Source organism: Anastrepha ludens, chromosome 2 (genome assembly GCF_028408465.1).
Source record: "Anastrepha ludens isolate Willacy chromosome 2, idAnaLude1.1, whole genome shotgun sequence".
Lineage (NCBI taxonomy): Eukaryota > Metazoa > Arthropoda > Insecta > Diptera > Tephritidae > Anastrepha > Anastrepha ludens.
In genome coordinates this window covers 9,931,532-9,948,881 of record NC_071498.1, presented here as the reverse complement: position 1 = coordinate 9,948,881, position 17,350 = coordinate 9,931,532, and the positions used below count along the sequence as shown (strand labels likewise).

Here is a 17,350-nt window from a genome sequence, read left to right as displayed (position 1 = left end):
CTTACCAAATATTCTTCTGCATGCGTGTAAGGCATTTGAGGCTATATCTGTTTCTTTTTCCACATTTAATTTCCATGACAGTTTGCTATCTATAACAATGCCCAGGTATTTAATCGATTTTTTTTTTTGGAGTCAACTCAACTTCTTCAAGCCTCGCAGGTGACCAGTTTGGAATCTTGTACTTCCTTCTAAAGAGTATTAAGTTTGCCTTATCTGGATTTACCGCCAGTCCGACCAGTTTCGTCTACTTTTAGATCTCAGTAAGCGTAAGTGTTTCAGTCATCATTTGTGGATACCAACTTTAGATGATAACAGCCAGGTCGTGGGAATATACCGTCAGTTTCGGTGCGCTATTCCCAAGTTTGATGAGAATCAGATTTATCAGTAGCTCCCACAACAGAAGGAGAGTACTCCACCCTGAGGAGTTCCTCTCTTTGTCTTTTTCGAGATTGTACTGGACTCCCATTTGCCCATCGCTATCCGTCACTTGAATATTCTGCCGATCCGGTATTGTATAGCTGGTTCCATACCAGTTGAATACCGGCCCTCTATCAAAACTTCCATAGATACTTTGCTAAAGGCTCCATATATGCCACGGAAGACTCCCATCGCCTAATGCTCCATAGTGCAGAGTATACTCCATCTGTAACACTACCCTACGAAGGGCTGTTTCATTGGACTTCTGCTTCGTGTACGCTTGCTGATTTGGCGGCAGTAGACTGGGCTCAGCTCTTTCCCTAATGTACCAGTCTAGCAGTATTTCGAAAGTCTTCAATACGAATAATGTAAGACTAATATGCCAATAGCCCTTGGGATACAAGTGACTGCTTTTAACTACAATAGTTTATGTATGTATATGGCTATTGATTCTCTTCTAAATCTACGTAACAAACGAGGAGCAGATATAGGCAGCCATCACCACTTTCTTATTATTACAATTAGACTCAGAGTGGCTGCGGTCAGCAAAACGCCAAACCAAAAAACATCAAAGAAATTCGATGTGGAGAAAGTAAAAGATGCAACTACGCACTCCAGATTCACTGAATCCCTGGTATCAGCTATTCCAGAGCAGGCATATGTAGATGATTGGCTGCAGATAAATAAAGTATTACTAAAATCTGCGGAGAACCACATCGGTTACAAGGCGCATAAGTGGAACTGCTGGATCTCCGATCGAACATGGGATCTAATAAACGACCGCAGAATAATAAAAAACCAGCTCTATAGCGCGAAAACTAGATCATGTAAGGTAGAGCTGCACCAACGATACAACCTTATTGACAGACGAATAAATAAAAGTGTCAGATCTGATGTGAAGCAACAACCTAGCCACTACAGCGCAGGCTGCTGTGGAAACAAACCGTGCCCTAGAGTTTTATCGCACGATATGACAATTAACAAACACCAATTTTAAAACGACCAAGTCGCTCAAAGACGAGGATGGCGAGCCAACAACATCAAAGGACATGCAAGTCAACATCGGGGAGCGCTATTACAAGAAGCTACAGTCAGTCTCGCCTTTGCTGCCCATTCTGTGGTGTAGCTCCCAACGTTACATTGCAAGACGTGACATCCCCACGATATGCCCGGTTGAGAGCGAGATAATAAATGCAATAAAGTCTCTAAAAAACTACAAAGCACCCGGGTCCGATAACATCTACCCGGAACTACTAAAAGCTAACCCCAAGATCACGCTCGGATCCTTCTGCCCTTATTGAAAAATATCTGGAAATCTCAAAGAATACCATCGGAGTTAAAAGAGGGGGCTATCATCCCTCTCTCGAAGAAGGGTAACCTATCTGAGTGCAAAAATTGGCGAGGAATCACGTTGCTAAGTATGGTAAACAAAGTAAGAGCACACATAATTCACAAAAGGTTGTCCAACTCACTGAATCAGGGACTACGCAAAGAGCAAGCAGGCTTTCGTCCCCACTGCTCTTGCGTTGATCATGTAAACTCCTTGAGAGTGATCCTGGAGCAGTCGGTTGAGTGGTTCTCGCCTCTTTACTCATTGTCAATCTTGAAGCAATCTGAAAAGCTCTTGAATGCAAAGGAGTGCCTGAGAAAATTTTCACCGTCATAACAGAATTGTACCCGGGCGCTTCATGCCGCGTGAAATACGAAAATGATCTAAGTGGTAGTATCGGAATTCAAAGCAGAGACATTTCCTGGGGTTTAGGCGGCCAGATTGAAGACCTAGACTATGCGGAAGACATTTGTTTACCATCGCACAAATACTCAGATGCATGAGCTAAACTACAAGCGGTATGTCATGCAGTAGTACAAACAGGTCTAAAAAGTAACATAGGAAAAACCAAAATAATGCGGATTAACACCATTGAAGCGCAAACCCTTCAAATTGGCGACACGCAGCTTGAAGATGTAGATGAATTTTGCTAACTTGGGAGCATAATTAAAAAAAACGGCGGATCAACAACAGATATAGGGAACCGAATATCTAAGGAACTCGTTGCATTTGGCATGCTAGACAAGGTTTGGAGATGAACTCATGTCTCCAGGCACACAAAACTGAAAATATTTGATGCCAACGTGAAGTCGGTAGTTCTGTATGGATGTGAAACATGGAACTTAACAACCAGCATATTGCAAGCCGTTGCCTACGAAAGATAATGCGGATATTCTGGCCTGATATTATAAGCAGCGATGATCTTTGGGCGGCTACCGGGCAAGCACCAGTTCACAGTACATGCGGGAGGCCAGTCAACACATGGAGGCGACAGCAGCAGAGGCGGACAGAGCAGGCCGTTCCTGGAGTCAAATTAAACATCTAGCTCTAAACAAACGAAACTATAACTTGTTTATTGAGACATTTAGGAACTATGGGAAAATATATTGTATATATTATATTATATATGTATAATACATGGGTAGTTTTTCAAAAAATATTTATAAATATTTTTGAAGCCAGCATCTACGAACAGTGGTGATATCCTACTGAGTTTCCACAGAATTTCTGATGGCGAAATAATTGTATTTTGCATAAAAACTTGTGATTAAAAAAAAGAACCAGCCCTGAACCCACCTCATATAATGGAGTGCGTAATACGGAAATGCTTGCCACCCAATTTTTTTTTTTTTTTTTTAATTCTAACCAATATTTCTTGTATTCCTAAAATATTTGGAATGTGCATGCATAATATAACATTTCGACAGCTGTGGCATTATCGTTACTGTTTATACAGTAAATTCCTGCACTGACCTCGCTAACGAATAAAATTCGCTAAATTTATACACTCACACGCACACTGATGCACAAAAACATGCGTGAACGCACACATTTGCTGATCATCAAGGAACATTTGTGCACAATGTTGCCATCAGATGCCATCTAAATGGCCGCGCTATCAAGCTAACAAACAAACATAACAAAAACATATCTGCAAACACGCACACTAACACGCACGCACACTGGGACGCGACAATATTTTGTGCAACGAAAATGTGAATTTCGCGCCTAAATATATATTTGTATATAAGTACATTGTTTTTGGTTGCTCGCTTCACATTTTAATGGTCAGCTACCAAAAGGACGCGCGACGCAAGGTGAATAGGTCAGCACTGCTCTCTGCTGCTAACGCTGTCGCTGCTGCGCATGTGTTTGTATTGTATTGTATTTTTGATAAACTGCTAATTTGCTGAATTTTCACATCACATTGTTTGCTCATTTGGTTTTTGCTTCCAACCAGCAGCATTGGCTGTACTCCTCCCACGCAATCACCACAATCGCCGCACACCAGCACAAGCCAAGTGGCGCATACTTTCCGCATACCGGCAGCTTGCTTTTGTCCGCAATGTTGTGACAATGTGCGCATATTTTGTTGTTTATTCAACAAAATTTTTTTTTGTTTGGTTTGGTTTTTCACTGAACGCTTAGCGTATTTGGAGTGTGAAACGTTTGACAGGTGGTCATGGATAATGGAAGGTGGCATAAATTAATCGTTGGTTCGCCGGTTCAACGGTTAGCGCAGCCAAATGGTTACACGTGCGTGTGGGGGAGACACCAAAGTAGCTGGTTAAGTACTTATGTGCATAAGTATGTGTGCGCTTGCGAGGGTGGCTGGCCGCATCGGCTTGATTGGCATTATAACGCAAAAACTCTTTAGAATGAATGATGTGCACAATTATTTCAGGTTGTTATTATTGTTGTTGTAGTAGTACAACATAGCGCTAGCAAATAGCTACAACAGCTGTACCCGGTTTTAATGAAAAATGTGTACAAAATGTGTGATTAATAGTGTCGTTGATTGAAAGCGATTGGCAGTTTGAAAGTAGATACTCGTAAACAAAGAAAAAATACGAGAGTGAGTGAAAAAATTCGAATGATTAATTACTGCATAATTTCTTAAAAGAAAATTTTTTCAAATTGGGGCATGCACAGGTATTTTGGTTAAATAACTCGATAATTAAATTAATCATTGAAAGATAGCAGGAAATAACAAACAAAAAGCAGCAAAGGAAAACCACAAAATTGTAAGAACTTGGCGGGAAAAAAGCAACTCAACATTTTGTAATTTGTTCAAGGAATTTTTAGCATTTTCAAAATTTTATGAAGTGAAAATTGTATCAATAGAAAAGTTAGGGGTTACGGGTTATCTCAAGGTACCTTTATTAAAGGGGGTGGCACTAGACCAACAACAATGTTTTGTAGGTTTGATTGTCACGGCAAAGTATTGGAAAAGGAGAAAGCGAAAAATTAATTCGCCTTGTTTTATTCTGTGCTGACAGCCATGTGGACACAGCGAAAGAAAAAAAACAAATCAGCTGATTTACCAAAACCACCTTTAATAGATTCGCCTTGGGTTATCTACGACATGTTCCACAACAAAACGGTCGTGGTAGAGTGGTAGGGCGCCTTTCCCCAGTTTCAGGTGAACAAAGACACTCTGCGAGTTGGTGCCATGTTAGTAAACGACCTGTTGGAGAAAAGTGTGAGCTGTTGAGTGATTTTGCACTTATTGTTAGAGAAATTGTGCTGAGTAGTCTACATGACTGCATGCAGGGGTACCTGAATGTAGCAGTTAAGTGAGCAGCTGACTGGGGACGGTCTGCTGAGCCTTTCACAATGGTGTTGGGCCTATTTTAAAATTTTTGAGGGGTACTTAAATTATAAATACAATAAAATTTCAATAACAAACACAACAAAATAATAATAGAAAACAAGATTGCGCCTTAGCTGTGAATATTTGAATAAAAAGAAGAGAGTAGGGACAGCCAAATGTGAAACGCACACATACCACCTTGATCAAAAAGTTCTCGGAATATATTAGCAAAACTTGAAATGCAATTTTACTCCTCAAAAGTGATATTATCGCCTACAAAGTGCCCCCATCAACTGCAACGCTCTTATGTCAGCCTTTGGTCCAGCTCTTGAAGCATTTCTGGAAATTTAAAGAGTTTTCAAATAAGAGGTGTTATTTTGGTATTCAAAGAAAAATGCTATTTTTTAATATATAATAAATGATCGGATGTTTATTTCACTATAAAGCGGAAGGTATGCTTTTAATAGAGGAAAATAACATCAGGCAAATTACCACCACGACTACGCTTACAGGACAATATACCTTTCATGAAAATTTCCATTACCGAATTGCCAAGTGGCTGCCCTATGTCCTCGATAGTCTCACGTATTCCATCTTTGAGGTCTTAAATCAACCCTAGACTGTTGGCGTCAAACAAATAAAATTAAAATTTTGTTTTGAAAATTGCAACCATTACATCAGTATTTTCTTATGACGTTGTCACGTTAAACTATCTTCAGTAAACCGACTTTACAGACAACCTCTTTTTTGTTTACTTGTTTTCTTTTAGGGATGGTGTCAGCCGTTTGTCATAATCGCGAAAAATTAAGTAGCGGCTTTCCGAAGGCGCCTCCTTTAGTATTCTGTACGTCGTGGGTTATTATATTCTAAGATTTAGATTTTAATTTAAGTACAGATTGAAGCCTCTGGCATGTCCGATTTTAGAAAAAAGTTTGTGTAAAAATAACCAAAAATAGGTTTTTATTTATTTCTACCTCACGGCTTTCGCAAAAACCATGACGCGGTGTGCACTTTTGAATCCAAGACTAGTGTTAAGACCTGTTTAGAGCTTGCGGCTACTACGATAAGGGCTTTTTTAGAACGCATAACTGCAGCAAAGTTCTAGTTCGACAACCCCTTGTCCAAACAAACCAAAAACTTAAAACGAAATTACTCTCAAGTTTTTCAGTGAGACCAATTCAGCTACTCAAATATATTGAAATAATTCTGTATTTTCTGTTTCGAAATCTTTGCTAAGCTAATTAATATTTTAAATGGAGTTTTTAAAAACATCGCAAGTAAAATCTCTTGCCATACACTTATCCACAAGAGATGTGGTGTTTCTGTGCTCATGCATGTGAGCTCACTCTTCGCATTTTCGTGCGTGAAAATAAATTAAAAATTTGTTATATTGCGTGCATGAATACAACTAAACAATAGAGCATCGCACAATGTGAGTTTAATATACACGCTCATATTATATTGTACATACTATTAATTTGTACCCTTATAAACCCACCACCACTTTCATAAAAATATAATTCATAGGTATTACCACAAAAACTATATTACATAGTTTCAAATTTGATACACAATTTTATTCAAACTTTCAACTTTTTTCCGAAAATTTCTAAAACGTTAATGGGTATGCGGTTGTATAACCCATTGAATTATAGTATAACAACAGTCTTACAAAAACAAATTTACAGTTTTGAGGAAATATTGAAAAATATTACGCAAAACATGAAATTTTGCGTTAAACTGTGACCAGGAGCGTTATCGTGATGCAAGAGCAAATTTTTGTTCTTCCACATATCCGGGCGTTTCTGACGGATTCCTTCGCGCAAATTGCGCACAACTTGCAGGTAATATTCCTTGACATTTGCAAAAGTTATGTCGTCTCGAGTAAATCTACCTCTGCACAGTTTTAAAAACGGATTTGAATTTGCAACAAAGACTTTTGTGCAAAATGCGTTGCAGATTCAATGTTCTGAAAACATTAGAAATGTTAGGAAATCGGTAATGATATTCTAACGAAAACAGTCGTTTACGAGTGGCATGAACTCTTTAGAGGGGATCGTGAAGTCATAGTGGATGGCGAACGTAGGGGTAGGCCATTCATGGAATCATGAATAAAGTGAAAGAAAAGTTAATCAGTAATTACAAAGCAACCATCAAAACGCAGGCTGTGAATCTTCATATTGCTTTTGAATTCATTCAGGGCATTGTAGTTAATGATTTGGGTATACTTTGTTGTCGTCAAAGATATGCTTTCCAAAGCTGAGTCCGGTCCAACATTCATCAGACGCTTCATTACTGGAGACGGAACGTGTGTTTATGAGTACGACACGTAATCCCGACATCAGGCGAATGAGTGCCGAGCTCCGAATGAACCAAGGCCACGTCAACCAAAACACCCCATTTGCTAAAGCTATGCAAAAGAGGGGCCACGTTGATGAAAGAAGGATTACAGTGGTATTTACGTCATGAGTTTTAGCCGGAAGGCTAAATAAGAGCTATTATTTGGACGTTATGAGAGATTTATGTGAAGCAGCTCGTGAAGAAAAAAGGAAAGGATTTGTGGGAAAAAAACACGTGAATTTTGCACCCTCGAACAGTACCATCATCATCCATGAATTTTTGACCCAGAACGAAACGAATACCATTCAACAGCCATCAAATTCACTGGATATGATTCACTGTGACCATTACAAGAAACTCATTTTAACAGCCGAAAAGAAGTAATGGAAAAATCGAAGAGTGCTATACCGGAAATAGAATTCCAGAAATGCTTCGAGAGCGAGGGAGTATGAAACACTGGCATAAGCGCGTTGCAGTTGATGGAGAGTACTTTGAAGGCAACAATGTCTCTTTTGAGGGTGAAATTTTCCAAATATATTCCGAGAACTTTTTTATCAAGTTGGTACAAACGTAGATGTTTGTCAACCGATTGCCATGAATTCCTTGCATGAAGGCTACACTTTTACTTATGCGCCGATGCATGCGCACTCACACGCTCACTCGGCACGTACACGCAAAAAGTCGCAAGAATAGACAATAACAGATTTGCTTGTACAACTGGGTACGTGACATAGTCAAAATATTATACATTTATATTAACGCACTTTGTTGCACGCACCCACGAACGAATTAAAGCATGCCACGTATAGCCACAAATATATTTGCACACACACACACACGTATGCAGTCCATGCCTGTTTTAGCATAAATGTAGAAATTTAACAGTGTCCTTGCAGTGGTAAATATGCAACGAAAAGCAAATACGCATACTACTACATCCACACACACACGCACACACCCACGTGCGCACACAAATGTACATATTTCACAGCAATACGGCGAGCAGTGCTCAAATAAATACGGCACAGTAGAGTGCAATACTTAACCCAAATACCAGAGCGACTTTGTGGCAGCCATACACTCGCTGCCGAACTATGGAAGAACACGCACGCATGTCCTTTGCAAATGCATGTGCAACATCGCATGCATAGAATTTTATACGTACGAGTACAACTGTGCGCCCGGTTTGTGCGCCTACGTGCATTTATTTGCGCATTAATCAGTGCGTAAGGGTGCGCGAGTGTGCGTGTAAGATTAAAAATGCATTTTCCCCTTTTTACTTTCAACCTAAACGTTGTGTTGTTATTGTAATTAAAGAGTTGGTTTTTCAAAGCGGGTTTTATGTGAATAAAAAAGTATCCAAAGTTATAAGAAAGTGAGTAAAATTATTCCACTTAAGCTAGAAGCAAATTTTTTGGGTTCCAGATATGCTTGAAATTATTGGTGATTCAAATCGCAAATCGCTGCCGCCGTAGCCGACTGAGTTGCTGCTTGACTAATATTCAAGTATGTTTGTATCATCGGTACAAAAAAGAGTTTCAAACACAGAGCTAAAATCAAATTTTGTTTTAAAATCGGTAAAACGTTAACCGAAATATTTGAATTGATTAAAAAAGTTTATGACGATGATTGACTATCTCGAGCCAGAGTTCGAAATAGTTGTGAGAACATAAATGACAATGAACTTACGGCCTGCCGAAAATCAGTGATCACCAATCAGCGAAAACTCCATCGAAATTGTTCGTAAATTTATCAAAAAAGAACCGAAATCATCGTTGAAATTCATGGAATCGGAGTTGAATATCTCCAAAGCATTGATTTATCGCATTTTAACTGATCACTTGGGCTTACGAAAGGTCTCTGCACGTTTCATTCCGCACAAGTTAACTGAGGACCAAAAATTGCTCAGAACTCAATATTCGAAAGACCTCATTAAAAAGGCGAGAAAAGACATGAACTTGAAACTAAGCGTAAAAGTGCCGAATGCAAGGCCCCAGACGAGCCCCCACCCAATAAATTGCGTTTGGAGAACTCAAAAATCAAGTCGATGCTCATTTGCCCAATGGAACTGTCCACAAGGAGTTCGTGCCAACGGGCCAAACCGCCAATGCAATTTTCTATCTTGGCGTTTTGTAGCGTTTGTTGCATCGCATTCGTCGAAGGAGGAAGCTGGCGCTTATTGCATGATAATGCACCATCTCATCTCTCTTCTATTTTAGCTCAGTTTTGTTTATTTTAGGCTTGAACTTATATGACCTGAAGAAACAAAAGCTTTTGCTGGGTAGTGGCAACAATTCTGTCGTTGAAAAAAATTTAAAATTGTGAAGCCACTAAGAGAATTCATTCATACATCTTCCTGATGGCACTATCAACTACATTGATGGTTATGTCACAGTTGTGTGAAGTACATAGAACAAAAATTTTCACTTCCTCAACTTTGCTCACTTCCTTATTTTGACCCCACTATTGCTGCCTTTCTAAACGAGCCCCACCAAATGGAGCTATCGATAAAGAGGTTTATCAAAAATGATGTGCATAAAATATCCCGATGCATCAAGGCATTATCGCATCACGGTCGAAATTCTCTCAGGCGATAAAGTAAAATCTTATCATTCTATCAGCCTTCTACCCCTTCTGTCAAGAGTTTTTAAAGAAGCGTTTCTTAAAGACTTAATGGTTGTTGTAGAATGCAAAAAAATTATTTAAAACCACAGTTCGGTTTCAATTCAATCAGCAGCAATTAAAGAATTGGATGATTGGTTGCTTAACTGTGAAATAACCGTCACGAAAGTTAATATCTACTCCGACAGTCAAGCGGCAATTAAGGGCCTGGGGTCGATGATAATGCACTCGAAACTAGCTGGGGAATACCTGACTTCACTTTAGATGGCATCCGAATTCTTCGATATAAGGCACAACTGGGTACCAGGTCATAGCGACATTGCAGGAAGGTGCAAGGCGGAAAAGGCAGGAAAGTGCAAGCTGGCCAAATAGGGGACCTGGGAGGTAGGTACCCTCCGATGTAAGAGGTTTGAGATTCCGTTGACAACTTGCGGTTTGCTCCAGGAGAGGTGGGCTTCACATCAACTCAGCGAACGATGAGCAAGAACACAAACTTGTAAGGTAGCAAAATCTTTTTGGTCACAAATAGATCGGAAGCGCTCGAAAAATCTCCGCTCCCATATTTGGTGGGTGCCCTTATATGGCATCGACCGCGAGGTGTGTATGCTCTGAGACTTGGAATTGCTGTATGGAGGATGAGGCGGAATTATCTCAGCACTTTCTTCTTAGCTGTCCTGCTCTCGCGGAGCAAAGATTTAGGTATCTTAGTTCACACTTATTTCCTACGCCTGCTGATATAGAAGACCTGCTGAAGAAGAAGACGAAGCGGTTAGTACCATCTTAAATCAGTAATCGTTTTAAAATAATAAACTCTTCACCAAATCCACATTTCATTCCTCAAATGACTTCGATTGTCACTGTAACTTATAACTGAATGAAACAAACAAAAAACAGCAATCTAATTTTTTTTCTCTTAAATAAATTAAATAAATTTAAGTAAAAATACTGCTTAGTGTGTAAATCCCATATCACAATAAAGAAATTGATTATAAAACAACAACAAACAAAAAAACTTTACCAGCTATCGACCACTACAGCCATCTCCCAACCTAATACCAGCTTTTTCAGTGCTAAACAGGCAGCTTGGGTTGTCACTGCTTCTTGTCGCTATGTCATTTTTAATCTTATAATAAAACTGTGAAGTATTATGTATGTTATCCATAATTGAGGCTCTAAATATGTTAGCCACAGACATAAGTCCCAACAAATGGATAGAGGACATGCTTAAAACAAGCAGAATCATCGGTGAGGTAGGCAGCAGCACGGTAAAACGCTCTGTCGACAGGGGAACTCCTCAGGGAGGGGTCTTATCCCCTTTGCTGTGATTATTATTTGTCAACAATATCCTTACCAAATTCAACCGAAAGGGAATTAAAGTAGTGGCGTACGCGGATGACATAGTGCTTATGGTTTCAGAAATGTTTCTAACGATAATCAGTGAGATTATGGAAGGAGCTCTGGGATTACTCAACCACAGACTGTGGTTTAAGTGTAGACCCGAGCAGAACTAAACTGATGCTATTCACTAAGAAAACTAATATACCAAACTTTAAACCCCCAAAATTAAACGGCGTTAGTCTCACGCTAATCCAACAGGCAAAATACCTAGGATTTATCTTAAATCACAAACTCAGCTGGAGGTCTAACGTAGAGTACAGGGTGAAGAAAGCGAATATAGCACTTTACACGTGTAAGAGAATGTTGGGTAAAAAATGGAGTCTCCAACAAAAACTATGCAATTGGTACTACACAGCCACTGTAAGGTCATTACTAACACATGCGGCACTAGTCTGGTGGTCCGCAATAGAAAAGAAATTCAACCAAACCCAGCTGAAAAAGATACAAAGAACAGCGTGTATTTTAACCACAGGAGCGCTTAGCACCAGTCCTACTGAAGCGCTTAATGTACATACTAACACATCTATTACCATTAGACTTACATATAAAAACAATCGCTACTTGCAGCGCGGTGAGACTCAGAGACATAGGAAGCTGGACAACAAGGTCGTACGATCACAGCAAGATTCTCCTACAGCAAACCTAGCTGCTCAACAACAGATCAGCCTACACAGTCCCCGACCTTAACTTCAAGAAAGATTTTACGGTGCGTTTTCCACCGAGAGTCGAATGGGGCAGAGGGAAGATGATTGGAAGATACGATATTGAAATGGTGTAGTTGTTGTTGTTGTAGCAGCATAAACATTCCCCATACTTCCATACGAGGAATGCGGCTGGAGTGACAGTCCTTGGCCGGATATAAGTCCGGGTTGTTTCGGTAACGTAGAACCAACTGTCGTGGAAACAATATTGAAATCTACACTGACGATTCTAAGATGAACTGTGGTGAGGGAGCTGGCTTCCATTCGGAGGCTCCCAATCTATTTCAGTCAATTCGACTTCCTGACTATGCCAGTGTGTTCCAGGCAGAACTTTTAGCGATCAGAAAACCATGCAAATCACTAAAACTCTACAAGGAGGTTGGTGCAAGAGTAGATATCTTTTCAGACAGTGAAGCGGCTATCAGACTCCAACTCCATTTCATCCAAACTAGTCTTACAGTGTAGAGAGGAACTAGAATTGCTTAATCATTGGCTTGAAATCACTCTGATATGGTTTCCCAGTCATATATAGGAGCATACGGAGTAATGAGATAGCGGATGAGCTAGCAAGAAAAGGTTCGACTCTAAATATAGCAGAGGCGGAGGTTGTCGCCACCCCACTCAGCACAATAAAAGCATCCATTGCTTCACACTATCATGCTTTATCCGAGAGAAGCTGGAAGCAATTAACTACATGTATTACAACAAAAAACACATGTCCATCGTACAAAGTCCAAAGGAAGAATCACCTGCTAGGTTGCTCTCGACCAAACATTGCACGTATCACTGCAACCCTTACAGGACATTGGAAGGTAGAGGATCATGCAGCCAGTCTCAATCTCCCCTTCAATCCCATCTGCAGAAACTGTCAAACGGAAGGGGTGAAGGAAAGTCTTTTCCATTACTTATGTGAATATCCAGGGCTAGCTAGGGCACGACTTCGCTCTTTCGGTAAGCCTTTCTTACAGCAAATTAATTTTTTTTTTTTTTTTTTTTTTTTATTTCTTCCATAAAATATTACACCTGTCGTTAGACAATAAGTAATTTGATTTACAAAAAGATGGAATGAGAGTAATATTGAAGGGTCAATGCCCCCAAGCTCATTTAGAAGAAATATATACATATTAATATATTTAAAAGCAAGTGGTTAACAATGACATATACGATTAGTTGACAATTGATTACATGGATTTTGCAAGCTCTGTTGGTGTTTGACGGTTAAGCCGACTTTGGGTAGATTTTTCTTTATTTGCTAGTCTTCTCATCATAGGATTTGTGTGCGTTAATAATCTATTTATGTGTCTTCTGCTAGCGCTTTGTATTGTTTCATCAATAGTATCGATGTCAAGGTCGCGATGAATATCTGAGTTAGGTATGTACCAAGGTGCATTAGTTAAGGTCCTAAGTATTTTAGACTGGACTCGTTGAAGTATACTTAGATTACTTTTTGCAGCAGTGCCCCAAATCTCAATTCCATATTTCCAGATTGGAGCAATTATCGTTCGATAAATAAGTACTTTATTTTGCAATGATAGATTGGACTGAGGTCCAAGTAGCCAGTACAATTTCTTAAAACGATTTTTAACTTCATTTCGCTTTTTCTTTATATGCTCCTGCCAGTTTAATTTCGAGTCGATCGTAATACCCAGGTATTTCGCTTTGGTGTCAATATTCACGTCAGAATTACCAACGCTAACTGGTTCAATGGTTGTCCTTCGGTTTGTGTAGTTTACTTGTATTGTTTTGTCAGCGTTAATTTCGATGTTCCATTTTTTGAACCAGTTTAATGTCACATTTAATTCGTTTTGTAAATTTTGTTTTGCGACTTTTGTATCTTTATGAGATACCATGAGGACTGTGTCATCTGCAAATGTTGCAATCATGCTGTTTTCTGACTTCGGTTCCGGTAGATCAGCCGTGTACAATAGATACAATGTTGGTCCTAAGACACTGCCTTGGGGAATGCCTGCGTTCATAGGTTGAATGTCTGAACATGCGTCGTTATATTTAACATAGAATTTCCTGCCTTGGATGTAACTCTTAAGCATAAGGTAAAAGTCATTAGGTAGTTGTGTTTTTAATTTATGGAGTAACCCAGGGTGCCACACTTTGTCAAAAGCTTTAGCTACGTCGAGGTATATGGGCATGCACACTCTTTTTTTATTCAGGTCGTCATTAATTTTGTGAACTACTCTATGAATCTGTTGGATTGTTGAATGGTTTTTCCTAAATCCAAATTGGTGTTGGGGTATCAGATTCATGCTTGTTATAATAGGATTTATCTGGTCAAATAATATTTTCTCGAAAATTTTTGATATTGTCGGTAGTAGGCTGATTGGTCGATATGATGTCGCTAGTGTAGCGTTTTTGTTAGGTTTCGGGATCGCTATAATTTCAGCTACTTTCCAGGTACTAGGGAAATATTTGAGACTTATAGCAGCGTTGAAAATATTTCTTAGATAAATTATTGCCTTGTCAGGCATATGCTTTATAATTGTTCCCGAAATTTGATCGTATCCAGGCGATTTATTGTTCTTTAGAGTTTTTATTAACTGTTTTATCTCCGTAAGTGTGATTTTTTTAATTTGCTGCATAAGTAAGATTTATGTCGTTATTATTATTTTCAAAAGTACCTTTAAAATGTTGAGCTAAGACCGTTGCTTTTTCTGAAGAGGTTCGGGCCCATTTCTCTTTAGTTGTTTTTATTGGTGGTAAATGTATTGTGGCGCCCATCACTTTTTTCGTCGCCTTCCAAAGTGTGTAGTTTGAGGATTTTGTTGCGTCAATATTTTTGAGATAATTGCTAAGTTGTTTGTCTTTTTCCTTTTGAAGTAGGTCTCTTATATCTTTTCCCAATTTGTTTAGCTTTTTCTTGTCGTCTGGAAATCTTGTTGTCTGCCATTTCTTCCTTAGCTTTCTCTTTTGTTTTAGTTTCTTTTTTATCGTATCAGGTATGTAGTCATTTTTTACTTTAGTTGGTGGAGAGGGTGTAGATTTACTAACTGCCTTAATAGTTTTGTCGTTAAAAAGAGCTATAGCTGTCTCAATTTCATCGCCTGTTTTCAAAGATACTTTTGTGTCTAAATATGATTCCAAAAGCTCAGTAAACGCATTCCAGTCTGTACGATGATTGTAAAGTGGTGGATTTAAGTTTTGTTGCGGTGGTTGTTGGGTTCTTAGTATAATTGGCGAGTGATCAGAAGAGAGCTCAAGACAAGATTCAATTGTCAGTACGTTTGGATTAATTGATTTCATGATAAAAAAGTCAAGTAAGTCAGGTACTTTCTTAATGTCAGAGGGCCAATAAGTGGGTTCTCCGGTACTTATATAATTACAATTACGCGCTCTGATGGCGTCAAGTAATGCTTTTCCTTTCGTGTTTGTTAATCTTGAGCCCCACATCATATTTTTTGCGTTATAATCTCCTCCGGCAATGAATCTACTTCCAAGTGTTTCAAGGTAGTTAGCGTATTGTGTTGTTTTGTTGTTGTGTTTCGGAGGGCAGTAAGCAACTGATATGTTAAGCTGGCCTAGAGTGTCATTTATTTGTATCGTCGTTGCTTGCAGATGGTCCATTTGATATTCTTCCATTTTGTTAAACATAATATTTTGTCTCAGTATAATAGCTGTTCCGCCGTGTGCTCTGTTGTCAGGATGGTTGGTGCATATTATTTTGTAGCCGGGAATACTAACGTAGCTTTTGTCATTAAAATTAATGAGATCTCAAACATCGAGATAAAGAATTTGCTGCTTATACTTGGATCTCACAAAATGGATCTGACTTAGAATCAAGAAAAAGAAAAAAACAAGACATCATCACACGAGGAGCAGGTAGTAAAACGGTGCTGGTCGCTAGTTAGGATTATTTCAGTAGAACGTAATGAACGTAAAAGCGAAGTGTCCTCTCAATAAAACACACAAGAAACCGAAAGAAACATATTTTGACCGAAACAAAGCTGCAGAATTATTTATTAGTGCTAGCAATTATTTTTCGTTCCTCTTCTTCTTACACAAAACAGTTCACCACTAAATATGACAGTTTACACAAATTCGCGCGGACATTTTTTCTACGTGACTTCAGACTAGTGAGAAACACAAATTACTCCACAAAGTGGCTCTCAACAGCACGAAAGATGGCTAAAAGCGGAAAATGTATAGGCGCTATTTGACTTTTCCAGAAATAATAAACTCATCAATAATTGAAATATATTATTTTCCTTTTTCAAACCACACCCCTAAATTCCGAGCTAAATGTGTTTCCATGTAGTCCCCTGAAGCAAGCAATGGTATTGAAAAAGGAATCAAGTACTGCCTTATATTAAAAGTATTGCTAGGTATAAAGTCAAACAGAATAAAGTCAATACAAACCCAAACAGAATTATAATTCCCTTCCATTTTGTCACTTCTAATACGCCAACGAATTATCAAACAGCAAATATATTTTTATCTACCTTTTCATATTTACTTGCGAAACGACACCCTAATCCACTTGCATTCTTATCTCTCCACAGATCGTCAACGAGTACACCGATTGGGATCGCACCTCTCAACATCCGATCAATACACGCGACACTGCAGTCGCTGCGCTGTCAGATGCGCAATTCGTAGCGCCAATAATACGCACGGGTGACCAATTGGCCGCCAATTCACCGCCACCAATATCGACCAGTAGCAGCTCTGGTGGTGGTGGCACAGCCTCAGCCTCAACAGCTTCGGGTGCACAATCCGGACGCTGCTACTTCTATGTCTTCGACTACCAGACGAAAGATGGCGATTATCCACAGCGCATGGGTACAGTGCATGGTGAAGACTTACCGTACATATTCGGTGCGCCTTTGGTGGATGGTTTCAGTCACTTTCCACAGAACTATACAAAATCGGAAATTGCGCTGTCTGAGGCAGTGATAATATTTTGGACGAATTTCGCAAGAACTGGGTATGTACTAGATGGAGTTGTTAGTAGGTGATAAATTTTATTGTATAAAAAAAAAATTTAATTATGAATTGTAGAAGCTACACATGCATTTTCATGTTCATGTGAAAGTTTTTGGGAAAATATTTTGAAGATCATTTTTTCTTTAAACAATCCACCTCTTCTGAAAATATTATGAAATAAAATAAGAAGCGATATACATTTCTCTATGCTCTTACACGTTTCCTGATGACAAAGAGCTTACAAAAACTCATTTAAAATTTCACTTAATTTCTTTTATAAAGTGTAAATTGCGA

At 39.0% G+C, this 17,350-nt stretch overlaps 1 protein-coding gene across 2 annotated transcripts in view; it reads left to right on the top strand.

The window, feature by feature from the left end:
• Positions 1–17,350, top strand: part of LOC128863080 (neuroligin 4-like) — a 334,586-nt gene that overhangs the window by 82,341 nt on the left and 234,895 nt on the right. For both annotated transcript variants that reach the window (XM_054102016.1, XM_054102009.1), the window contains exon 6: positions 16,633–17,057. In XM_054102016.1, the coding sequence (XP_053957991.1) occupies positions 16,633–17,057 (425 nt within the window). The remainder of the gene's footprint in view (positions 1–16,632; positions 17,058–17,350) is intronic.